The 19,846-nt window shown below is 35.0% G+C and overlaps 1 protein-coding gene and 1 long non-coding RNA gene across 3 annotated transcripts in view; one reads left to right on the top strand and one right to left on the bottom strand.

Annotated features, from left to right (window-relative positions):
• The window catches only part of OSBPL1A (oxysterol binding protein like 1A), a 223,488-nt gene that overhangs the window by 118,536 nt on the left and 85,106 nt on the right, over positions 1–19,846 (bottom strand). For both annotated transcript variants that reach the window (XM_055324315.1, XM_055324316.1), the window contains 3 exons: positions 15,668–15,766; positions 14,387–14,509; positions 8,102–8,183 (listed from right to left, as the gene is read on the bottom strand). In XM_055324315.1, coding sequence (XP_055180290.1) covers positions 8,102–8,183; positions 14,387–14,509; positions 15,668–15,766 — 304 coding nt within the window. The remainder of the gene's footprint in view (positions 1–8,101; positions 8,184–14,386; positions 14,510–15,667; positions 15,767–19,846) is intronic.
• The window catches only part of LOC129508984 (uncharacterized), a 56,673-nt gene that overhangs the window by 7,883 nt on the left and 28,944 nt on the right, over positions 1–19,846 (top strand). The window lies entirely within an intron of this gene.

Below are 19,846 nucleotides of genomic sequence, written 5' to 3'. Positions count from 1 at the left end.
GATAAAATCGTAGCTATTGTTCATTCTCTAAGATTTCTATAGGAATGTGATTTATTTTAGCAAAGAAAAGTCCTCTTCTTGGAAAAATTATTCCTCAAAACTCCTAAGGCAAAATGGGCAGGCAACAAAAGGAAAAGGTAAGTGAATAAAGGTATGAACAACCTGTCACTATTATCTGGATATAAATACCAAATGTCATTTTATTCTATTTTTCATTTTATTGAATAGTTTCCTAGTGTTAGCTATTCTTAACACCCAAACAAAAAAGAACACCCAAACAATTGAAAACTACTATATCCTAAAATAAATTTGATTTTACATATTTTTCATTTTGAATCTTCGATACACATTGTGAAGATTTATTCTTTAGTTGCTAAATAGCAAAAAAGAATACCATATGCCAGATGCCATAGGACTTAAATAGTACCTCAACAGATGTCTCACACAGAGCTGTGGATTGAGTACGGTGAGGGGATGTACAAAAAAAATCAGGCACAGCCTCTGCCTTCCATAAATGCTCTGGGTAATCTAGTAATTTTCCACTTTCATGGCACAAATGGTAAGAAGATGCAAGCATAGTCATTCATGGATGTATTTTTTTTTTCAATTAAATACCATCACATGCTTAATCATCTACAATTTTGTGTGTTTGGGATATTTAACACTTTTATATACTTGATTAGCATGAAATTTTAAATGTCAAATTTTTATGAACTTCAGAATTTTAAATAAAACAGATCCTGTAACCTTTTAAAAGATACCCCAAGAAATATCTATTGACTTTTAAAAATCCATTATTGAGAGTGCATCAAATTCTTTTGTCCAAAAGAGTCAAGTACCTAATTTCTCTGATACTCTGGTGTTCAAGCAAGATTTTGAAATGAACTGTAACTTGCACAGTAGGTCTATATAAGAACTGATACTCTAGTGCCAGGGCAGCATATCAGGTGCCAGTTGGTTCACAGTGGCATGCTTCTTTCTTATAGGATGATGTTTGCATATTGTTACATAAAAAGAAATAAAGCCACCAGGCTTCTAGAAAAGTTACCAACTGGGAATCAATGCAAATATATTTTAGCCAATTATTAGAGACGAAGTTGTAATGAACAAATGTAAAAAGACCAGTATGTAACCATATTTGGCCTACTATAAGAATTGGACACTTAATTCGGAGGAAAAATGTCATATTTTTGAGCAAAAAAAGTTTTGAACTCAGGAAAGATGCTAGAAGATCTTAGGTGAAAAGCTTAACTTTAGAGACATATATAAAAAGCTCATATCTGCCATTTTCATGATAACAATTTTTAACTGGGTAAGTTTTAAAACTATTGGGGAAATACTTATTTCTTGTTATGTTGGCAAACTAAACCTATTACAAATGACCTCCATTGTTCCCCTAATATGGAAAAAGTCCACACTCACTAGCCAACATTTAAGACACTATAAACTAAATCAGTTTCAGCCAGACTGCTTTCCTGAAAATACTTGTTTTCCTAGAAATACTCTTACTTTACTGCCTCCAAACCTTTGTTCAAGATACATCCTCTTCCTCAAATACTGGAATAATTATTCATATTCAGAAGTTTCTCCACTTAAACCTTTTTTGTTCAAGGCCAAGTTCAAATGCTATCCTCTTCATGAAGCCTTATGTATTTTTTTTTTTGTGAAGGAAAAAATGGCAATTCATCTGACTACATACATAAGAGACATGCTAACCTGCATGCCAAGAGGCATTTTAAAAACTGACTTTCACACCTAATTGGAATTATATACATGCCTCAAGAAAATCAAAATCAGTACTCTCTCCTCAAAAAAAAGAAAATGATATCTGCATATAAAAATCAACTGACCGAGCAGCCCCGGTGGCTTAGCGGTTGGTTTAGTGCCGCCTCGGCCCAGGGCATGATCCTGGAGACCCGGGATCGAGTCCCAGTCAGGCTCCCTGAATGGAGCCTGCTTCTCCCTCTGCCTGTGTGTCTCTGTCCCTCTCTCCTTCTGTGTCTCTCATGAATAAATACAATCTTTAAAAAAAAAAAATCAACTGACCTTCTAAAACCTTTACATAAAACTGTAACTTGAAAAAAACTGAGAGGTCCCTATATGAGGATATAAATGTTTTTTGTTGTTCAAATTAAGACGACCAGGGTGAACGCAATCACCCACTAAACAAGTACTATTAAACCATTCTGTCTATATATAATCTGCACTGGCTGCAATGGAGACAATAAAGTTCAAAACAGCAAGTGTTAAATGAATTACAGTAGAGTTAAGGGAAAATAAAAAGGTATCAGGGATGTTATAAGACATAGATAGCAAACAAATTATCCAGACACTTAAAAAATGTTAAATACTCAGAGAAAGGAATAACTATTATGGGATGGAATAATGGAGCAGAGTCTGAGAAGAGGTGGGATTTTTTTGAGTTGGAACTTGAACAATGCTTTTATTGCTAAATGTAATGTCCAGGGGGATCCCTGGATGGCTCAGCGGTTTAGCGCCTGCTTTCAGCTCTGGGCGTTTGATCCTGGAGTCCACATCAAGCTCCCTGCATGGAGCCTGCTTCTCCCTCTGCCTGTGTCTCTGCCTCTCTGTCTCATGAATAAATAAAATCTTTAAAAAAATAATAAATATAACGTCCAATAAAGCAAACATACCTAAAATATCTATATTATTTTCAAATAGTATAGAAAACAGTCCTGAGAGGATCCTATCAGAATTGTGATTAAGGGGAACTCCAGAGAGGCGAGAGGCTCTGTATCCACCACTGACTGCATGGCTGTCATGTAGCAGGTTCAGTGCTCACTTGTATAATCTATATAGTAATTTGACAAAACAAATTTAGTACTTGTTTCTGAGTTCAAAAGAAGTTATCAATTTATAAGCTAGGTAAGGAGTCATTCATTTCATTCACTCAAAACAGACAGTTGACCCTTGAACAACATGGGGGTTGGGGCACTGACCCCCTTGCAGTTAAAAATCCACATATAATGTTTGATTCCCCTGAAACTTAACTACTAAGAGCCTACTGCTGACCAGAAGCCTTATCGATAATACACTCAATTAACATGTATTTCATATGCTGTATTATATACTGTATTCTTACAATGGAGTAAAAGCTAGAGAGAAGAGATTAAAAAAATAGAAATACATTCACAGTACTGTGCTGAATTAAAGAAAAAAATAGCCACATATAAGCAGACTCATGCAATTCAAACCCATGCTGTTCAAGAGTCAACTGTATATATGGCAAGTGCCCACATGTGTCACGATGTTAAGGTGCTGAAGACAATCGGCAAATAAAACAGACAAAAGTTCCTGCCTTCGTGGAGCTTATATTCTAATAGGAGAGACAATCAACTACACACACTCTCTCCCCACCCCCACACACAGCAAGTTTGATAAGTGACAAAGAAGAAAACAAAGCAAGGTAGGGGAATAGCAAGTGTTAGGGGGAGTTGCAAGTTTGGCCAGAATGAGGTATTGGTAAGGGTCCTGGAAGGAAGTGGCTGGCAAACAGAAAGGGCACCTGAAAACTTCTTTGAAAAAGATGACACACAAAGTACGGGAGGGCAAGTGTACTAACAGACTGGCATGCAAGACAGCTGCCACCCTGGAACAGAAAGGCAAAAGGACTGGACAGTATCTCTAAGCCAAGCAGGAGCTGGAGTCGTGGGGGGTGGGGTGGGATTGGGCGGGGGGAGGGCTTCAGATAGGGGCAGGAACCCAATGGTGCTATTATACCCCAGGCAGCCAGGCTAAGGGGAGGGAGGACAACACCTGACTGTTCTCACCCCCTCCACCAATCCCCTGACAGGGTCTCCCTTTTGCAGAGTCCAATCAGAAGTCTGTAGTCTATAGCCAGAAGGTTCTGTTAAAGAGTAGGGTAGGTGAGGACAGGAGTATCAGAGAGAAAAGACTTCCAGGCAGAGGGCTAGCATGGCCCAGATATGAGGCAGGAATATGGCCAGTCTATTCGAGAGGCAGCCAGAAGGCCAGTGAGGCTGGAAGACGAGTAAGCAGAGGCAACTAGGAGATCAGGACAGAGAAGTCAAAAAGGACTAGAAGGGTGTGGGGGTTATTAGAAGGACTTTGTTTTTCATTCTTAGTTAGATAACCTGTAATCTACCAGGTGTTTTGAGCAAAGAACCTTATACACTGATGTCTTAAAGGGTCCCTGGGGCAAGGACGGGAGGGGCAGGGGTAGAATCTGAGGGCCACTTAGGAGACTGTTTCCACGCTGTGTGAAAGACAATGATGGTTTGGGCCTCATTGGCAACAGTGAAGGAAGTGAGAAGTGTGTTTACTCAAAACTGAGATGTTGAGCAGAGTTTTAAGTAGGTTAAACAAAAGTGCTTTTTCCTTTAAGATTTTTTTCTTTTAAATAACTGAAATCATTCTAATCTTTTATTTTTTTAAAAATTATATTTCCCATTATCTTTTTTATTTTTATTTTAAATTCAATTTGCCAAAATATTCATTCCAATTTCTTTAACCAGGACTCGCTATATACATTTAGTAACATGCAATAAAGTGTATGTATTGAAGCTGGCCTATTAAAGTCTTTTTTAGAAAGTAATTTAGCAATATATCAACAGGCACACAAATGTTAATATGCTTTAACTCACTAATTCCACTTCCAAGAATTCTACGGTAGGTAATAGAGTTTTATGGAAGAACAGACTACTGGCCTTTAGAAAATCTTCCAAAAGTTTTATTAGTTTGGGTGATTTTGTTTTTGTAATCAGGCTCTTGATAAAGCTAAAAGAGTAGAGGTTTTAGTACCACATTCACTGAACCTTGAAGGATATGTTGCCAATGCTGGATATATAAATTCTGGGATTAATCCAGATAGAAATTAGGTTTAAGGAAATAAGGTATTAAGAGAAGATATTTTGGACCAAAACAGAGAATGAATACAGATGGTCTTCAACTTACAGTGGTTTGACTTAGGATTTTTTTTAATGGTGGTATGAACACAAAACAGATTCAGTAAAAACCATACTTCAAATTCTGAATTTTGATCTTTGCCTGGGTTAGCAGTACACAATGTGAATATCTCTTATGATGCAGGGCAGTGGGGCCATAGCTCCCAATCAGCCAAATCATCACCAGAGTAAACCACTAATAAACTTAAAACCGTTCTGTACTCAAGATATTTATTCTCTTTTCACTTTCAGTACAGTAGTTGATAAATTACATGATATTTAACATTTTATTATAAAACAGGCTTTGGGGGATCCCTGGGTGGTGCAGCGGTTTAGCGCCTGCCTTTGGCCCAGGGCGCGATCCTGGAGACCCGGGATCGAATCCCACGTCGGGCTCCCGGGTGCATGGAGCCTGCTTCTCCCTCTGCCTGTGTCTCTGCCTCTCTCTCCCTCTCTCTCTGTGTGACTATCATAAATAAATAAAAATTAAAAAAAAAAAAAAACAGGCTTTGGGCACACACTCAGTTGGTTAAGCCTCTGACTCTTGGTTTCACCTCAGGTCATGATTGTAGGGTCATGGGATTGAGCCCTCCTTCTGGCTCCATGCTCAGCACTGAGTCTGCTTGGGATTCTCTCCCTTTCCCTCTCTCTCCCACTCTGTTCCTCCCCCCACACTCATGCTCTAAAGCATGTTTGCATGTGTGCACGCTTTTTCTCTCAAATAATAAATAAAATCTTACAAAAAAAAGTTTTGTATTAGATGATTTTGCCCAACTGCTGGCTATTGGAAGTGTTTTGAGCATGTTCAAGGTAGACTAGGCTAAGCTATGATGCTCAGTAGGTTGGGTATATTAAATTCATTTTCAACTTACGAGATTCTCACTTTACAATGGGCTTATTAGGACACAGTTGAGGAAGATCTGTAATTGAAAAATGAGTTTGTGATTGGGCTATGAAAGTCCTTAAATGCCAGGATAAAGACTTTGTATTTTATTCTATACTTTCAAAGACCCGTGAAACATTTTTTTCAATGGGAAAAAAAATTATGATCAAAATAGTACCATTCTAAAATTAATCTGGCAGCAATAGTGCAGTATTTCACAGGATCTGAGCTGTAAGAGCTCCTAAAAGCCTTTGGATTCCCTTTAAGGATAGAATGAAGGGAGACCACAGGGGAGGCTGCTGCAGAGACCTGGATTTAAGGGGACACAGAGCCAAAACAGTTGGAATAAGTGGTAAGGGAGTAGTAAGTAAATTAAAGTTCACATAATTTTGTAGCAATATAAGACAACTAACAATCCCAACCACAAGGCCTGAATTCTGTTCACAGACATTTTAGTTTTTCATTTTAAGAAGTTATTGGCAAACTATGTAGACAGTTTGGAGCAGAATATGTATCTATCAGCTACTATCTATCAGCAACAAAATGCGTGGTGCAAGATTACTCTGTACTATCTCTTGGCATTGAGGTAACTGAGTTACCATCAACTCTTTAATCCCATTCGTGAAATCATCTTAATCCTATTTACTATTTATAGAACATGCAGATTTACCTATCTACATTCATCTTTCCAGAAATAATATTTATAATTGTTTGTGTATAAATCCATTGTTTCATTGTAGATATATGAAATAACATTGTAAGAACATAAACATCTTGAAGTTTCCCAGATGGCACTGTTCAAAATGAATTATCTCTTTAGTGATATTAAGTATTATGCATCTCTAAAAACACAAATGATGCATACCATCGTTATGAGTGACATGTCATGACTAACATGAAATAGATCTGAACCAAGAGATCTGACTCAAAGTTTAAAAAAGAACAAAAAAATAAATAAATAAAAGAACTTAACTTGGTTGGTTGTAGTTCTAATGTAATTTCTTTCTTTGGTCCATGTTAAAGGAATTAATCCTTATATTTCATCTAACTCTGGACATTTTCTACATCTTTTAAGATGTCATTAGTATCTCTTTTTATTTTTGATGGTTCTTGAAGATGGTGTTTTAAAAGCTCACTGGTGGTCACAGTTGCATAACTGTAAATATATTAAAAACCACTGAAGGGTACACTTCACACAGGTAAATTTTAGACTGTGAATTGTATCTAATGAAGCTCCTCTTATTTAAAAAGTCCATCGGGGATGAAGAGTGCTAAGTAATATAGTATTCCAGCCCTCAATAATCAAAATGACTTAACTGCTGTCATTCTCAAAGCTATCATCAGTGATACAAATAAATGTTTATGCAACTGACATAAAGGGATGCTTGAGGTCCATTTGGACAGATATAAAATATTTGTGTTCAGTTTATTCTAACATTAGAATTTCTTTGCATTACCTGGACACATATAAACTGAACTGAGAAGTCTACAGAGGGAAACTAGTTTGTGATTAAAGCTGATAGTTAAACTCAGACAAGTGAATTAATTATATTTCAGTGAATGTACTTATAAACCCATCATAGCTGAAATCTAAAGCAATGGTTAGGAATCTAAAGTCTAAGAAGCAGTTTTTAACTTACAATGTAATACTTCTTTCTCAATATGTAATTTTTGTATTGGACTTTTGACTTTGTATTATATATTATTTTGACTTTTGGAGTATTTATAGTTAATGCTGGATGATTCATAATCAGTGGAGACTGAAGACATAAAGAGTTACTAGTAAAAGGCAGGTTAACTACTAGATAGTCAAGGTCACATATACATTCGTAGAATCATAGAAGGCCAAGACTGAGAACAACCAGCCCCTTCATATACAGATGGGGAATCTGAGGCTTAGAGAAGTTAAATGTATTCTTCAAAGTAACAACTGGTAAGTGGCAGTGCAAGAATTCTAACCAAGTCAGTTTGATTCTAAAATCCAAGTCTTCTGGGATTCATAAGTAGGACTCTCATTATTTAGCCAAAATAAATTTTTGGCACCAAAATGTTAACTTTTTTTTTCTTAAAAGAATAAAATATTAACTATAAACCAAGCCTCCTCCATGATTTTAACAGCTTTTTTAAAATTTCAAAATAGTCTTATCAAACATAATTCTAAATTAAAACTGAAAGTCATCTAACATGTATAGCCAACAAAACTACAAAGGATCAACATCTATGAAAATGGGTTGTATTAAAAAGTAGGTGTTATTTGGTAGTATGCCCAACTTTTTTTTTTTTTTTTTTTTACCTTTAGCCATGTCACACTCCTTAATCATTTTCAGAAAGTTGGAAATTTCCCTATCTAGTTTCTGTTGGCATGTTTGTGCTTTCTGGGAAAACAAAAACAAAAAACAATATTAAAACTTATTAATAAAGAATTTTTATCATACACTTTAATGCTTAATGTCTCTATCAAAACTTTAAGTTCATACATTGATGTACCACAATAATTAAGATATACTCCTGACAGAGAAAAAGAAATTTCCTCAGAAACTGAACATTGCATTTAGTTAATCATATACAGATTTAAAAAACAAATGTTTCTAAATTTTAAATACATTCAACATTTGTCATGTAAACAATGTCCAACTGCATTTATTGCTTCTAAGAACTCATTATATCATATACAACTGAGTTAGATTTCTCCCGATTAATCTTTTTTGTAGACTTGATTAAATTCAGAGGAATTATAAAATGCCTTCCCTTAAGAATATATCTTAAAAACTGTTCTTGTTAAAGAAAAATCTAGGTGATACTAATATTTATAAACCACAAGCTGATTTTCATTCAGCCACTTAAGTCCACATAAGCAGACCAATATGGACATTTTCTTAGTAAGTCAAAGCTTATAAAAATAAGATAATGTCAATTATAGAAAGCATTCTTGTAACTTGAAATTTGTACATTTTTAGATCCCTAAAAGCAAAACAGGGTTTTAGGACAGAAGTTCCACCCCATCTTAGTCAGGATTTAGAAGTCCGAAATGAAAAATCTGGTAAATACATTTATTATTATTAACAGTGTAAATTTGATGTTATTTTTATTTATAGTTTCCCTTTTAAGAGGAAAAATAAGCAAGAAAATTATTTTTGTAGAGTCAGTTGGTTATGGCAATAAAAATATTTATTCTGAGAAACCTGAGTTTGTTAATATTAGAATCACATTTTTGTAGATAGAGTAATGTACTTATCCTTATGAATTCCACCCCCACACACACTTTGTACTCCTAATACCAACTGGCTCATGACTAAACATTTTTGCTCCTCCCAAATCAGTCCTACAGGACAAGTGACACAGGTAAGTAGCCTTTTCTCCTTTTTCACCTTATAAAATTTTTAGTGTTTATGAAGCTCAGCTCAACCACAGTAGAATTATTCATGGTACCACATTAGTGACAGGCAATGTTCTCCTTAAAATCTACATTACTCTGTGTTGAGAGCTCTAACAACTATAAAAATATAATCCATTTTTTTCAAGGGGGAAAATACCTATGACTACAAATTTAAAACACCACAGAAAGAGAAATGGTATGCTGGATCACTTTTTCAGACATAGCCCATAAGTACAGGTTGAAGGCAGGGGAAAAAAGTTGATCTGGAGGCACTGCAACCAAATGTATCACTCATAATTTATTAACAGAATTGTCATTTCCACTCTCTACATATTTAATCCTCCTGCCATATGCAAGTCAATGCTACTGTTTTCTCTTCTTCCTAGTAGTGGAATGCATCAAAGCAAGCACTGGCTTCATCTGCAGACTGAGTATCTGTAATAAACATGGTTAAGAGTTCCCGGGGTAATAAAGATAAGAACATTCTCCCTAACATCATCCTCAAATACCTGAATCTCTTTCATTTTTCCTTAGCCTATCTACCTGACAGTTACTATAAAGAGCTTCCCTAATCAAAGATTTACTTGTTTTAAAAGATACATATTAGGTCAGCTGGAGAAGATTCAATCTATACATTGTTTCATAGTTAGGTACACCAGTGTCTTCTGTTCTAAACACTGGGTGTGGTTTTAAAGGTATAAAGAACAGAAAGAGGTTATCAGTACAATAAAATATACACATTTCTCTCCAATTTGCTATAATTTCCCCTTAGCAGCTACCAGTTATGTTAGAAAAACCTAAAAATCCACTTATGAAGGTTAATGTCCTGGAGTTCTTTGCAGAGCCCAGCATGGTGCCCGAACTTCTAGGCCAGGCCCCCTTATGTCAGACATTATATTAGGTTTTAATCTTTTGTTTTTTATTCTACATAAACAGGATTCCACTATGCGCAATGACCTAATACCCAAAATGTAACGGCATTTTAAATCTAAGTAATCTGGGCACAGAACTCAAGAACAGAATCGTATCTACAGGCACAAGGCCCAAAGGGCAGGAGGCACCCAGGTGAGCAGCTGAGCACATTCACAACAGGCCTCCTGCTCCTCCTCCTGCCCATCCAGATATCAGCAGTTTTGTTTAACTTGATGTTAAACCACTTTATTATCCCTGGCTTAGAAAAACAGCTCAAAAGTGTATTATCAAGGGCTAGGGAGCACTGAACAGGGTAGGAGAGAGGTCATAAATTCCAGGCTATTTGCTACAGACAATCCACATTTGGTTAATTAAGAACAGAGCAGACTGCCTCTACCCAATTCAAAAGGATGAACCACTGATACAACATCGTGAGCAAAAGACAGGTACCAATGAGCACATGCAATATGACTCCTATTACATAAATTCTAGAACAGGCAAAACTGATACCACCTATAATGACAGAAAGCAGATCAGTTGGCTGCCTGACATGGAGGTGAAGGGCACTGCCTAGGAGGGCACCCCAGGGACCTTTCTGAGGTGAAAAAAAGTATCTTGAGAGAAGTGGTGGTTACAAAGGTATATACATTTGTCAGAACATATCAGATTAAAGACAGAAAATGCGTTCATTTTACTATACATGAACTTTTTAGAGAATATATTGTAGCACCCTGATGACATTATCGTCTTTGCAAGCAAACAGCCAGGATTACAAGTACTGGTGCCCCAGTGCTCACCTCCAAGGCTTCTACCTCCAGCCAAAGCCATCTCCCTCAATCTAAGTCAGTCCATAGCACATTTATTCTTCTTGGTTACCTGGGGATCATCATGGCCCTGCTCTGTCATTATATCAATGTGTTATTTTGCAACAGATATTTAAACAAAATTTAAAAATTAAATGAAAATATATAGAGAAAAAGGCAATTCTATCTCATATATATCAGTCCTGGAGTCCCTGTTTTCCTCCTTTATCAGCCTCAAGAAACCACTGCTAATAATTTCTCATCTTGCCAGGGATGATCTAAGCATACACAAATGTGTATATGGGATGCCTGGGTGGCTCAGTGGTTTGAGCATCTATTTGCCTTTGGCTCAGGTCGGAGTCCTGGGACTGAGTGCTGCACTAGGCTCCCTGTAGGGTGCCTGCTTCTCCCTCTGCCTAGGTCTCTGCCTCTGTCTCTCACGAATAAATAAAATCTTTAAAACAAAAACAAATGTGTGTATATATATCCTTTTTTTTCTCCCAAGTAGTAGTATTTTAAATACATCATTTTATACTTTGCCCTATTCACTTAACCATAAATCTTAAACATATCAATATATATAAAAATCTGTCTGGTTCTTGCATTGAATGTACCAATCTTTATTAGCCCTGTGTGGATGTACATTCATCTTCCTGTACATTCATTTTAATTAGGCATCATTTATTCTTAAATCAGAAAAGCATATCACTTTCTTATTTGATTAAAATTTAGCATCTTCTCATTACTCCTTATAACACTGAGGTCAGATACTATAGAATCAACAACCTATTATCACCAACAAATGAAACCCTCTCTTTGTTTGTGCCCCCTCCCCAGATCTAAGAACCTATCCCAGTTCTGTTCCACAGAACTTTCTAGAATGATGAAAGCACTCTACACTGTACTGTCCAAAGTGGTAGCCACATGTGACTACTGGGCACTGGAATTATGTTGAGTTAAAATGAGTTAATTCTAATTAACTAAAATTGCTAAATGTGTCTAGTAGCTTTCATACTGGACAGTACATTTCAACCAACACTGTGCTTGAATTTGTCTTCCCATTTTTATATTTGAAATATTTTCAAGTTGTCATTAAGGCAACAACCATAGGCTGATATCTCTATGATTTGTTTTATACTTTTCTCCCTGGAGACCTAACCTCATAAGAGAAAAATGGTTTTCAACTTTTGGAGGTTCTCATTTTGGATGGAGATAAAATGAGACCAAAAACATCATATAACACGGTCACTTTTTCACTGTGGACATTTTTTCCCCCCATAATGTCTTATCCAAAACTATGTTGAGGAAATAAAGTTAGTTTTATGTCGATTCAGATGGTTTTAGAGTATGCTAGTCCTAGCGTTCCTAATTTCCTTTAGAAAGTCTATAAACATCTAGAATACATGTCATTCCACAAATAGGTCCCAGAATATTCTTACAATTTAAGAATCCAATGATCAAAGGCATTCAGGAGCCAGTACAATTCAACATACTTCACAACTCTTTTCAGATTTTAACCTATTTTGGGATCAATCGTCAGGAGTTGAGATGGAGTCAAAGAGTCACAGAATTAGCATTCAAATTCTGTTGGACAGAGAGAGGTTTATAAACTGCAGAACATGAAAGCGCTAAACACTATTATAACTTCTCACTGACTTTAGGTGCTCTAAAATCTAGAAGGCAAAAACTTCATAGTTTTAAAGTTAACATAAAAGCATGATATTCAAGATAGTAACATAAAAGGTACAGTTGAAGTTGATAACATGAAAAATTGAAAATTATGCCAGAGAAGAAACATTTTTTCAAGAAAGTTTTTTTTTTAAGATTTTATTTATTTATTCATGAGAGACACAAAGAGAGAGAGAGAAGGCAGAAACACAGGCAGAGGGAGAAGCCAGCTCCATGCAGGGAGCCCGACATGAGACTCAATCCCCAGTCTCCAGAATCACAACCTGGGCTGAAGGCAGTGCAACACTGCTGAGCCACCGGGGCTGCCCAAGAAAGTTTTTTTTAATGAAAATCAAGTTAGTATGCTTTTATTTTCCTGGTAGTTTCCATTTAAAATGTCTTAAAATTACCATAATCCTAGGAAAGATATTGGTATGCTCTGTAAGTCCTTCCAGGCTTTATCATTTACCTTATTTTGAACATAAATAGAAAAGCATTTCTTTTTACTTAGGGAATACTGACTAAAACTTAAAATATTTAGTACAGTTTTTGGCTTTTTTTTTTAAACTTGTTTCATGATTTTGGCCATAAATATTTAAACTTTCTATATTTACCCAAACAGTTTTAATGTTATTTAGATGCTCTAGTAGGTGTTACTTTTGCAAAGTTCACGGATCTGAAAATTGTTTATGGTTGTCACGCTACACATTAGGCTTTAAAAATTAGAAGTATTATTGGCAAAGTGAGTGTCAATAAACTCTGGGGAATGTCTTCAACAAAACATGGAAGAGCTCAAATTTTTTAAAGTTCTATCATAAAATAAGATTAAGGATCGAAAAAGCCAAAATCTTTCTTATTTAAGTTTATAGGTCCTTAAGTCAATAAAACTCCTTAAGTATTAGCAAACTTAAACTTGTTGATTTAGAAACATTCAAATCCTGCAAGCAGTTTATTTAATTAAAAAAAAAGATTAAATTTAGTAGGCAACTTGGTATGTTCTGACATAATTATTTGGATTGAAACTCCATCATCCTTTTGTAGTTCTAACTCTTCTAAACTCAATTCCCATTTTTTTTTTTTTTAAGATTTTATTTCTTTGACAGAGGAGGCAGGGAGAGAGAGTGTGTGGACACACAAGTAGGCAGAGAGAAGCATACTCTGGGATCATGACCTGAGCCAAAGGCAGACCTTAACTGACTGAGCCACCCAGGCACTCCCCTCCACCTCCATACAATTCCCATTTAAATGGCACAGCCAGAAAACTGATGGCCAGAAAAAAAAAAAATACCTATGTCATCTCAGTAACATATGCTGGTATTTCTCTATGACTAGATATTGATGTCACTTCATATAAAGGCCTGTGTTTTGATTACTTATGCTTTATCTTACCTCTAATCAGTGAAGTTACAGATTACAAGTGATTTTAAATGAAACTACCAGCCAGGAAAGGTATCACTATGGTTGCACTATTTAAACTGAAATATGCAGTGAAGTCATAAAGGGCAGCAAGTCCAGCTCTGCATGCTCCCCCTGCTGGCAGCAGTTTTCAAACAGAATGACAATCTGATTATAGCAATGGAAAAATTTTAACCAAAAAAAGATACATATAGGCACAGGCCCTATCTTAAGAGCATCATCTATAGAGAAATTTGACAGTATCATCATAATAGACATTATAAATAGCATAAAACATTACTGGACAAAGAGCAATACTATTTCCATTGTTGTCAGATTTCTTAATTTCAAAACCTCACATTTGAAAAAAAAACTCTTGGTGACAGAGTTAGCTATAAAAGTTAGATTCAGTTTTTCTATATACCTCTAAGGATTCTTTCAAGTCTACAGATGAAATTGTATCTTCCTCTTCATCATCAGTCAGCTGGTCCTGGGAACAGTAGTGAGTGCTATAAGCAGAATGATCTTCTATTGCTTCCAGCCAGTCCTGAAATAATACAAGAATTTAAATAAAAGTGAACTGCATTTTTACTCAAAAGAGATAATAGGACAATGATTTGGAAAGCATACATTTACACGGAGAAAATATTATAGGCTCAAAAAACCAAAGGAAACCCAGACCAACCAACAACAAAATAATGATGCATGTCTCTTGTCCACAGTTCTGGATAAAAAGAATTTTCCTAATACTTTAAAAATATATCTTTAAGTTTACATATTTAATAATATTAATACATACACTAAAAAAACTGAGTAATGAGTGGAAATTTTTTCACTTAAAATTATAGGTTCTCAACACTGTTGGATATGCTATTGTATACCAATATATTCAGAAATATAATTCTACTGACTAGCAATCGAGTCATAAAAAAGCCAACAACTGCCATGATGCTTTAGCTTTTACTGTTTTTAAAATATCAGTGATTTCACAAAAAAATATTTGCCCTAAAAATATCTGTGTTACTTCCTCCTCATTTCTTATAGCATTTCTCAAGGTCAAACTTTACCACTTTATTATATGGTCAGTCAGGATTTAGTTTGTTTAGGATTCTTTGCAAGGCCAAAGTTAACCACTTTGGAAAACAGATTGTTTTAACCCCTTACGTGATTTACAAAAACAAGACAGGTCTACAGATACTCCTTTAATCTAAGGAATATGGAGTCTCCATTAAATAACTGCACTATGAATTTCTGTCCCATAAATCTCAATTTTCCTGCTTGATGCTGCTATTCAATTTACCACAAAGGAAGACAGAGGCTATACTGTAATAAATCAGAACCCCTAAGCTAAAGCCAGATTTTGTCACTTGTAAACTGTGTGACCTTGAGAGAGCATTTCATTCTTACTGGCTTCAGCTTCTGCACCTATAAATTAAGAGGCAGACTACAAAATCATTTAGGATTTTTTTTCCCCCAAAACCAGTATAGGCCCCTTACAGTCACAAAATCAAAGTAATAAAAATAATTATGAACAGATAATTCCTGTAGATACAGGTTGATAAAGAAATTTTCATAAGCAAAATTTCAATCTTCATATAATAGCCATTAAAAAGATAGTCAAAAAGATTTTAGACATTAATATTGATCTTATATTCTTTGTTTTTAAATATTAAGTTTTATGAAAGAAGTGAATCCATAAAATTACCTCTCTTGACTGCTGAAGGCTATTCTTAGGAACCCTGAAGCCATGAATAGTGTCATCAAAGCATTTAATAAAGAAGAGGCAGCTATCAGTGGATTTTACCTTGGATATAAGAAGTCAGTAAAACAATATCATTCATGCACATAAAATAGAACCCAACATGTATGTATGTATGTATGTATGTGTATGTATATATATACACACACATATATATAAAAAACAGTACATACAATACATAATAGTATTAACAACTTAATTATATCCAATTGAACATTTAAAATACAAACTGGTAAAAATTGAGGAAAAAATGATGCACTGGGAATATCACAAGCATTTCAGCTTATCTTTGATAAGATCTGGCTTTCACATTCTTAGTTACTCAAAGTAAATACTAATAGTCCATTACGTATGTAGTTTTAAGTTTTATCCTTTATATTTAAAATCTTAGCGTGCACTTAGGCTATAAAACCCTTTAAATACCACAGCTCCTATTTCCTATTCATACCATTCTCCTGAACCTTTTCTTTGAGCTGAGTGTACAAAATATTTGAACTGAGTGTAAAAGAACAAGCACATCTGAGATTAATTTTAAAAAAGGTGGAGGGGGGAGGAAAGAAAAAATATGTCTCATTGAAATATAAGTTTAAAAAGTGAGGAGATTTAAAAATGGAAAAAGACAGACTTCTACTTCAGGACCCTACAAGAGTACCACTATCCTTGCAGAAAGCAACTGCCTGGGTGGCTCCATTGGTTGGGTATCCGACTCTTGATTTTGGCTCTGATCCTGATCTAGGGGTCATGAGGTTGAGCCCAGCACTGGGCTCTATGCTGGGTGTGTTGTCTGCTTGGGATTCTTTCTCCCTCTCTGTCCCTCTCATCCCTGCTCATGCTCTCACTCACTCTTTCTCAAAATGGATAGTCTTTAAAAAAAAAAAAAAGAAGCAACTGCTGGAGAACTGGAGAGTGAACAAAAATTGACAGACTCTGACAGGGAATGCACATGCTCTTGGAGAAAAGGAAATAACTAACTATGCAAGTAAGTTCCCATCCCCAAGTTTTTCAACTGAGACATGCAGTTCACAGGGTGGCACAAAAGCAGCATGGGCCCAGGTGGAAAAACCCACAGTCTTTCTGTCTTTGAGAATAAATAAAGGAAAGCCAGAGACCCATAAATACTAAGGAGAGTCGGGTAATCTTCCAAGGGAAAAAGGGGATCCCCAAACTCTGTTCACAGCTGAGAAAAGACTCAAAGAAGTCATGTAAGTACAACCTATCTAAATGCAGACCAGAGCTGCCACCCAAGAAATAAGAGTTTACAACCTAAATCCAGCTAAGAAAATGACCTGCTCAAACAATGGAAATAATATTTAACAGAGAAAAATAACAGACACCGGAATTCCCAGAACTTAAACATTCTAACATTAAGGATACAATCCAAAATCACCTGATATATGAAGCAGAAAGTGGAACATATTCTTGAAAGAAGTCTAATTAAAAGGCAAGATTTTCAGAATGATTAATAGAAACCCATATATACTATCTACACCAGATAGAAAATAAAGATATATAAGTTAAAAGGAAATGAATAGAAAAAGATAACTATGCAAACAATAAGCCTAAGAAGGCCTGAGTGGTTATATTAATGTTGGGCAAAATAGATTTCAAAATAGATTTCAAAATATATTACAGAAGATAAAGAGGGCTACCATATAATAATAAAAGGATAAATTCACCAGGAAGACAACATTGGTGTGTATGTGATCAATAACTGAGAAATGGACAATTCCACAAGCATAACTGGATATCTTGATGTCTCTCTCAACAGTTGATACAATTAGCCAAAAATCGGCAAAAACACAGATCTCAACAACACTATCAACCACCATACCTGAGTATTTACAGGACTTTACACCCAATAACAGCAAAATACACATTATTTTCAAGTGCATTTCCTGGGATAACCCATATATTGAGTCATCAAGCAAGTCTCAATACATTTGATAGGACAGAAATTACATAGGATACATTCAATGACCAAAATGAAATTATAAATCAGAAACAGATCAATCATAAAAACCCCAGTTACTTGGAAATTAAACACACCTATAAATATTCGTTGGTTCAAAGACATTTCTAACAGAAATTAGCAAATATTTTGAACTAGATCATTATGAAAATATACCAAAATTAGCTGCATGAAACTACAACAGTTTCAAAGGCAAAAGTATAACTTTAAATGGCTTTATTAGTAAAGAATATAGGCCTTAATAATCTAAGCTTTGGCTTTGAGAAACTAATAAAAGCAAATTAAACCCAAAGCATAGAGAAATTTTTTTTAAAGAATAAAAATCGATAGAAAAATAAAAAATTAAAAAAAAATCCAGAACTAGTTCTTTGAAAAGATCAATAAAATTGATAAACTGCTAGCCATATTAGAGAAAAGACAAGATACAAATTACTAATATAAAAAAATGAAAAAGGGCACAATACTACCTACCATACGAACATTAAAAACATAAGGGAATATTAGTAACAAAAAGTTTGATAACCTAAGAAAATGGACAAATTTTTTGAAAGGCAAAAATTACAAACATCAACCCAAGATAGAAAATTTGAAAAAGCTTTTTAACAACTGAAGAAATTTGTAATTACAATCCCTCCCATAAAAACAAAACAAAACAACCAACCTTCTGGCCCATAAATTATATCAGCATTTAGGAAAGAAATAAACCTAATCCTACAAAAACTTTTGCAAAAACTGAAAATATTTTTTTTTAATTTTTATTTATTTATGATAGTCACACAGAGAGAGAGAGGCAGAGACACAGGCAGAGGGAGAAGCAGGCTCCATGCACCGGGAGCCCGACGTGGGACTCGATCCCGGGTCTCCAGGATCGCGACCTGGGCCAAAGGCAGGCGCCAAACCGCTGTGCCACCCAGGGATCCCAAAAGAAATATTTCTAATTCATTATACGAGACCAGTGTTTCCAGGATTCCAAAACCACACAAAAATATCACAAGAGAAATATAAACCAATATCCATCAGGAACAAAGAAGCAAAAATTCTTAACAAAATATTAGAAAACAATTTATTAAAATTATAATATATCATGACTAACTGAAATTTATCCCAGCAGTATGACTGGTTTATTAACACCTTAAAATCTATCAGTGTAATTAACCATATTAATAGAATGAGTAAAACTCTATGATAATATGCAAAAAGCATTTAATAAAATTCAACAGATTCTCATGACAAGGGCTCTCAGTAAATTAGGAAATAAAAGTAACTTCCTAAAGCAGATTAAGGGCATCTATGAAAAATTTATAGCTAATAACTCAATAATGAAAGGCTCAATGCTTTGTACCTAATACAAAACAAAAGAAAGTTGGCTCTCACCAATTCTATTTAAAATAGTACCAAAGGTCTAACCAGTACAATAAAGGATAAGAAAGAAAAGGCATATGAATTGTAAATAAATATAACAATCTTTATTTGCAGTTAACATGATTGTGCATGTAAGAGACCCTGAGGAATCTGCAAAAAGCTACTAAAACTAGTAAGGGAATTTAGCAAGGCTGCAATACTCAAAACAAATTTATAATAGCAGCAAAAAATAGAAAATGAAAATTTGAAGTCTGTAATAACAGCTTCAAAAAATAAACATGCAAGAATAAATTTAGCATAAAATATAAGAAACTACAGAAGGAAATTAAAGAAGATTTCAATAAAGGAGAGATAAAAATGTTTATACCTTAGAGGTCTTGATATTGCTAAAGTTACAATCTTTCCCAAGTAAATCTATATATTTAATGCAATACCAAATAAAACAACCATTCCCCAACACTGAAAATTGATGAAAGACAACATACTGAAAAGCATTTATTCAAGAAAAATCTACTGAATCTCTCAGAATAGTAGATATGGATGGAGTTTTATCCTGAGTATGTTCCATTACCCTCTCTCCTCCTAGCTCTGTGGCTAACTGTAACATGATGAGGCAAGCTTTAAATACTGAAGCTGACTTTATTTAGAGTAGGGTCTTGAAAATTCCAAGCCTAGGGCTTTGTCAAAAAACAGCAATCTTGGTAGCAAGCAATCAGGAAAAGCCAACATCACAGAAAATGAGGTCTAAATATAATGAGCCAAGCAACAAACTGGCAAGTGAGCCAGACATTTTT

The sequence above is a fragment of the Nyctereutes procyonoides genome, unplaced genomic scaffold (genome assembly GCF_905146905.1).
Source record: "Nyctereutes procyonoides isolate TBG_1078 unplaced genomic scaffold, NYPRO_anot_genome, whole genome shotgun sequence".
Taxonomy (NCBI): domain Eukaryota; kingdom Metazoa; phylum Chordata; class Mammalia; order Carnivora; family Canidae; genus Nyctereutes; species Nyctereutes procyonoides.
This window is presented reverse-complemented; position numbering and strand designations above follow the sequence as displayed.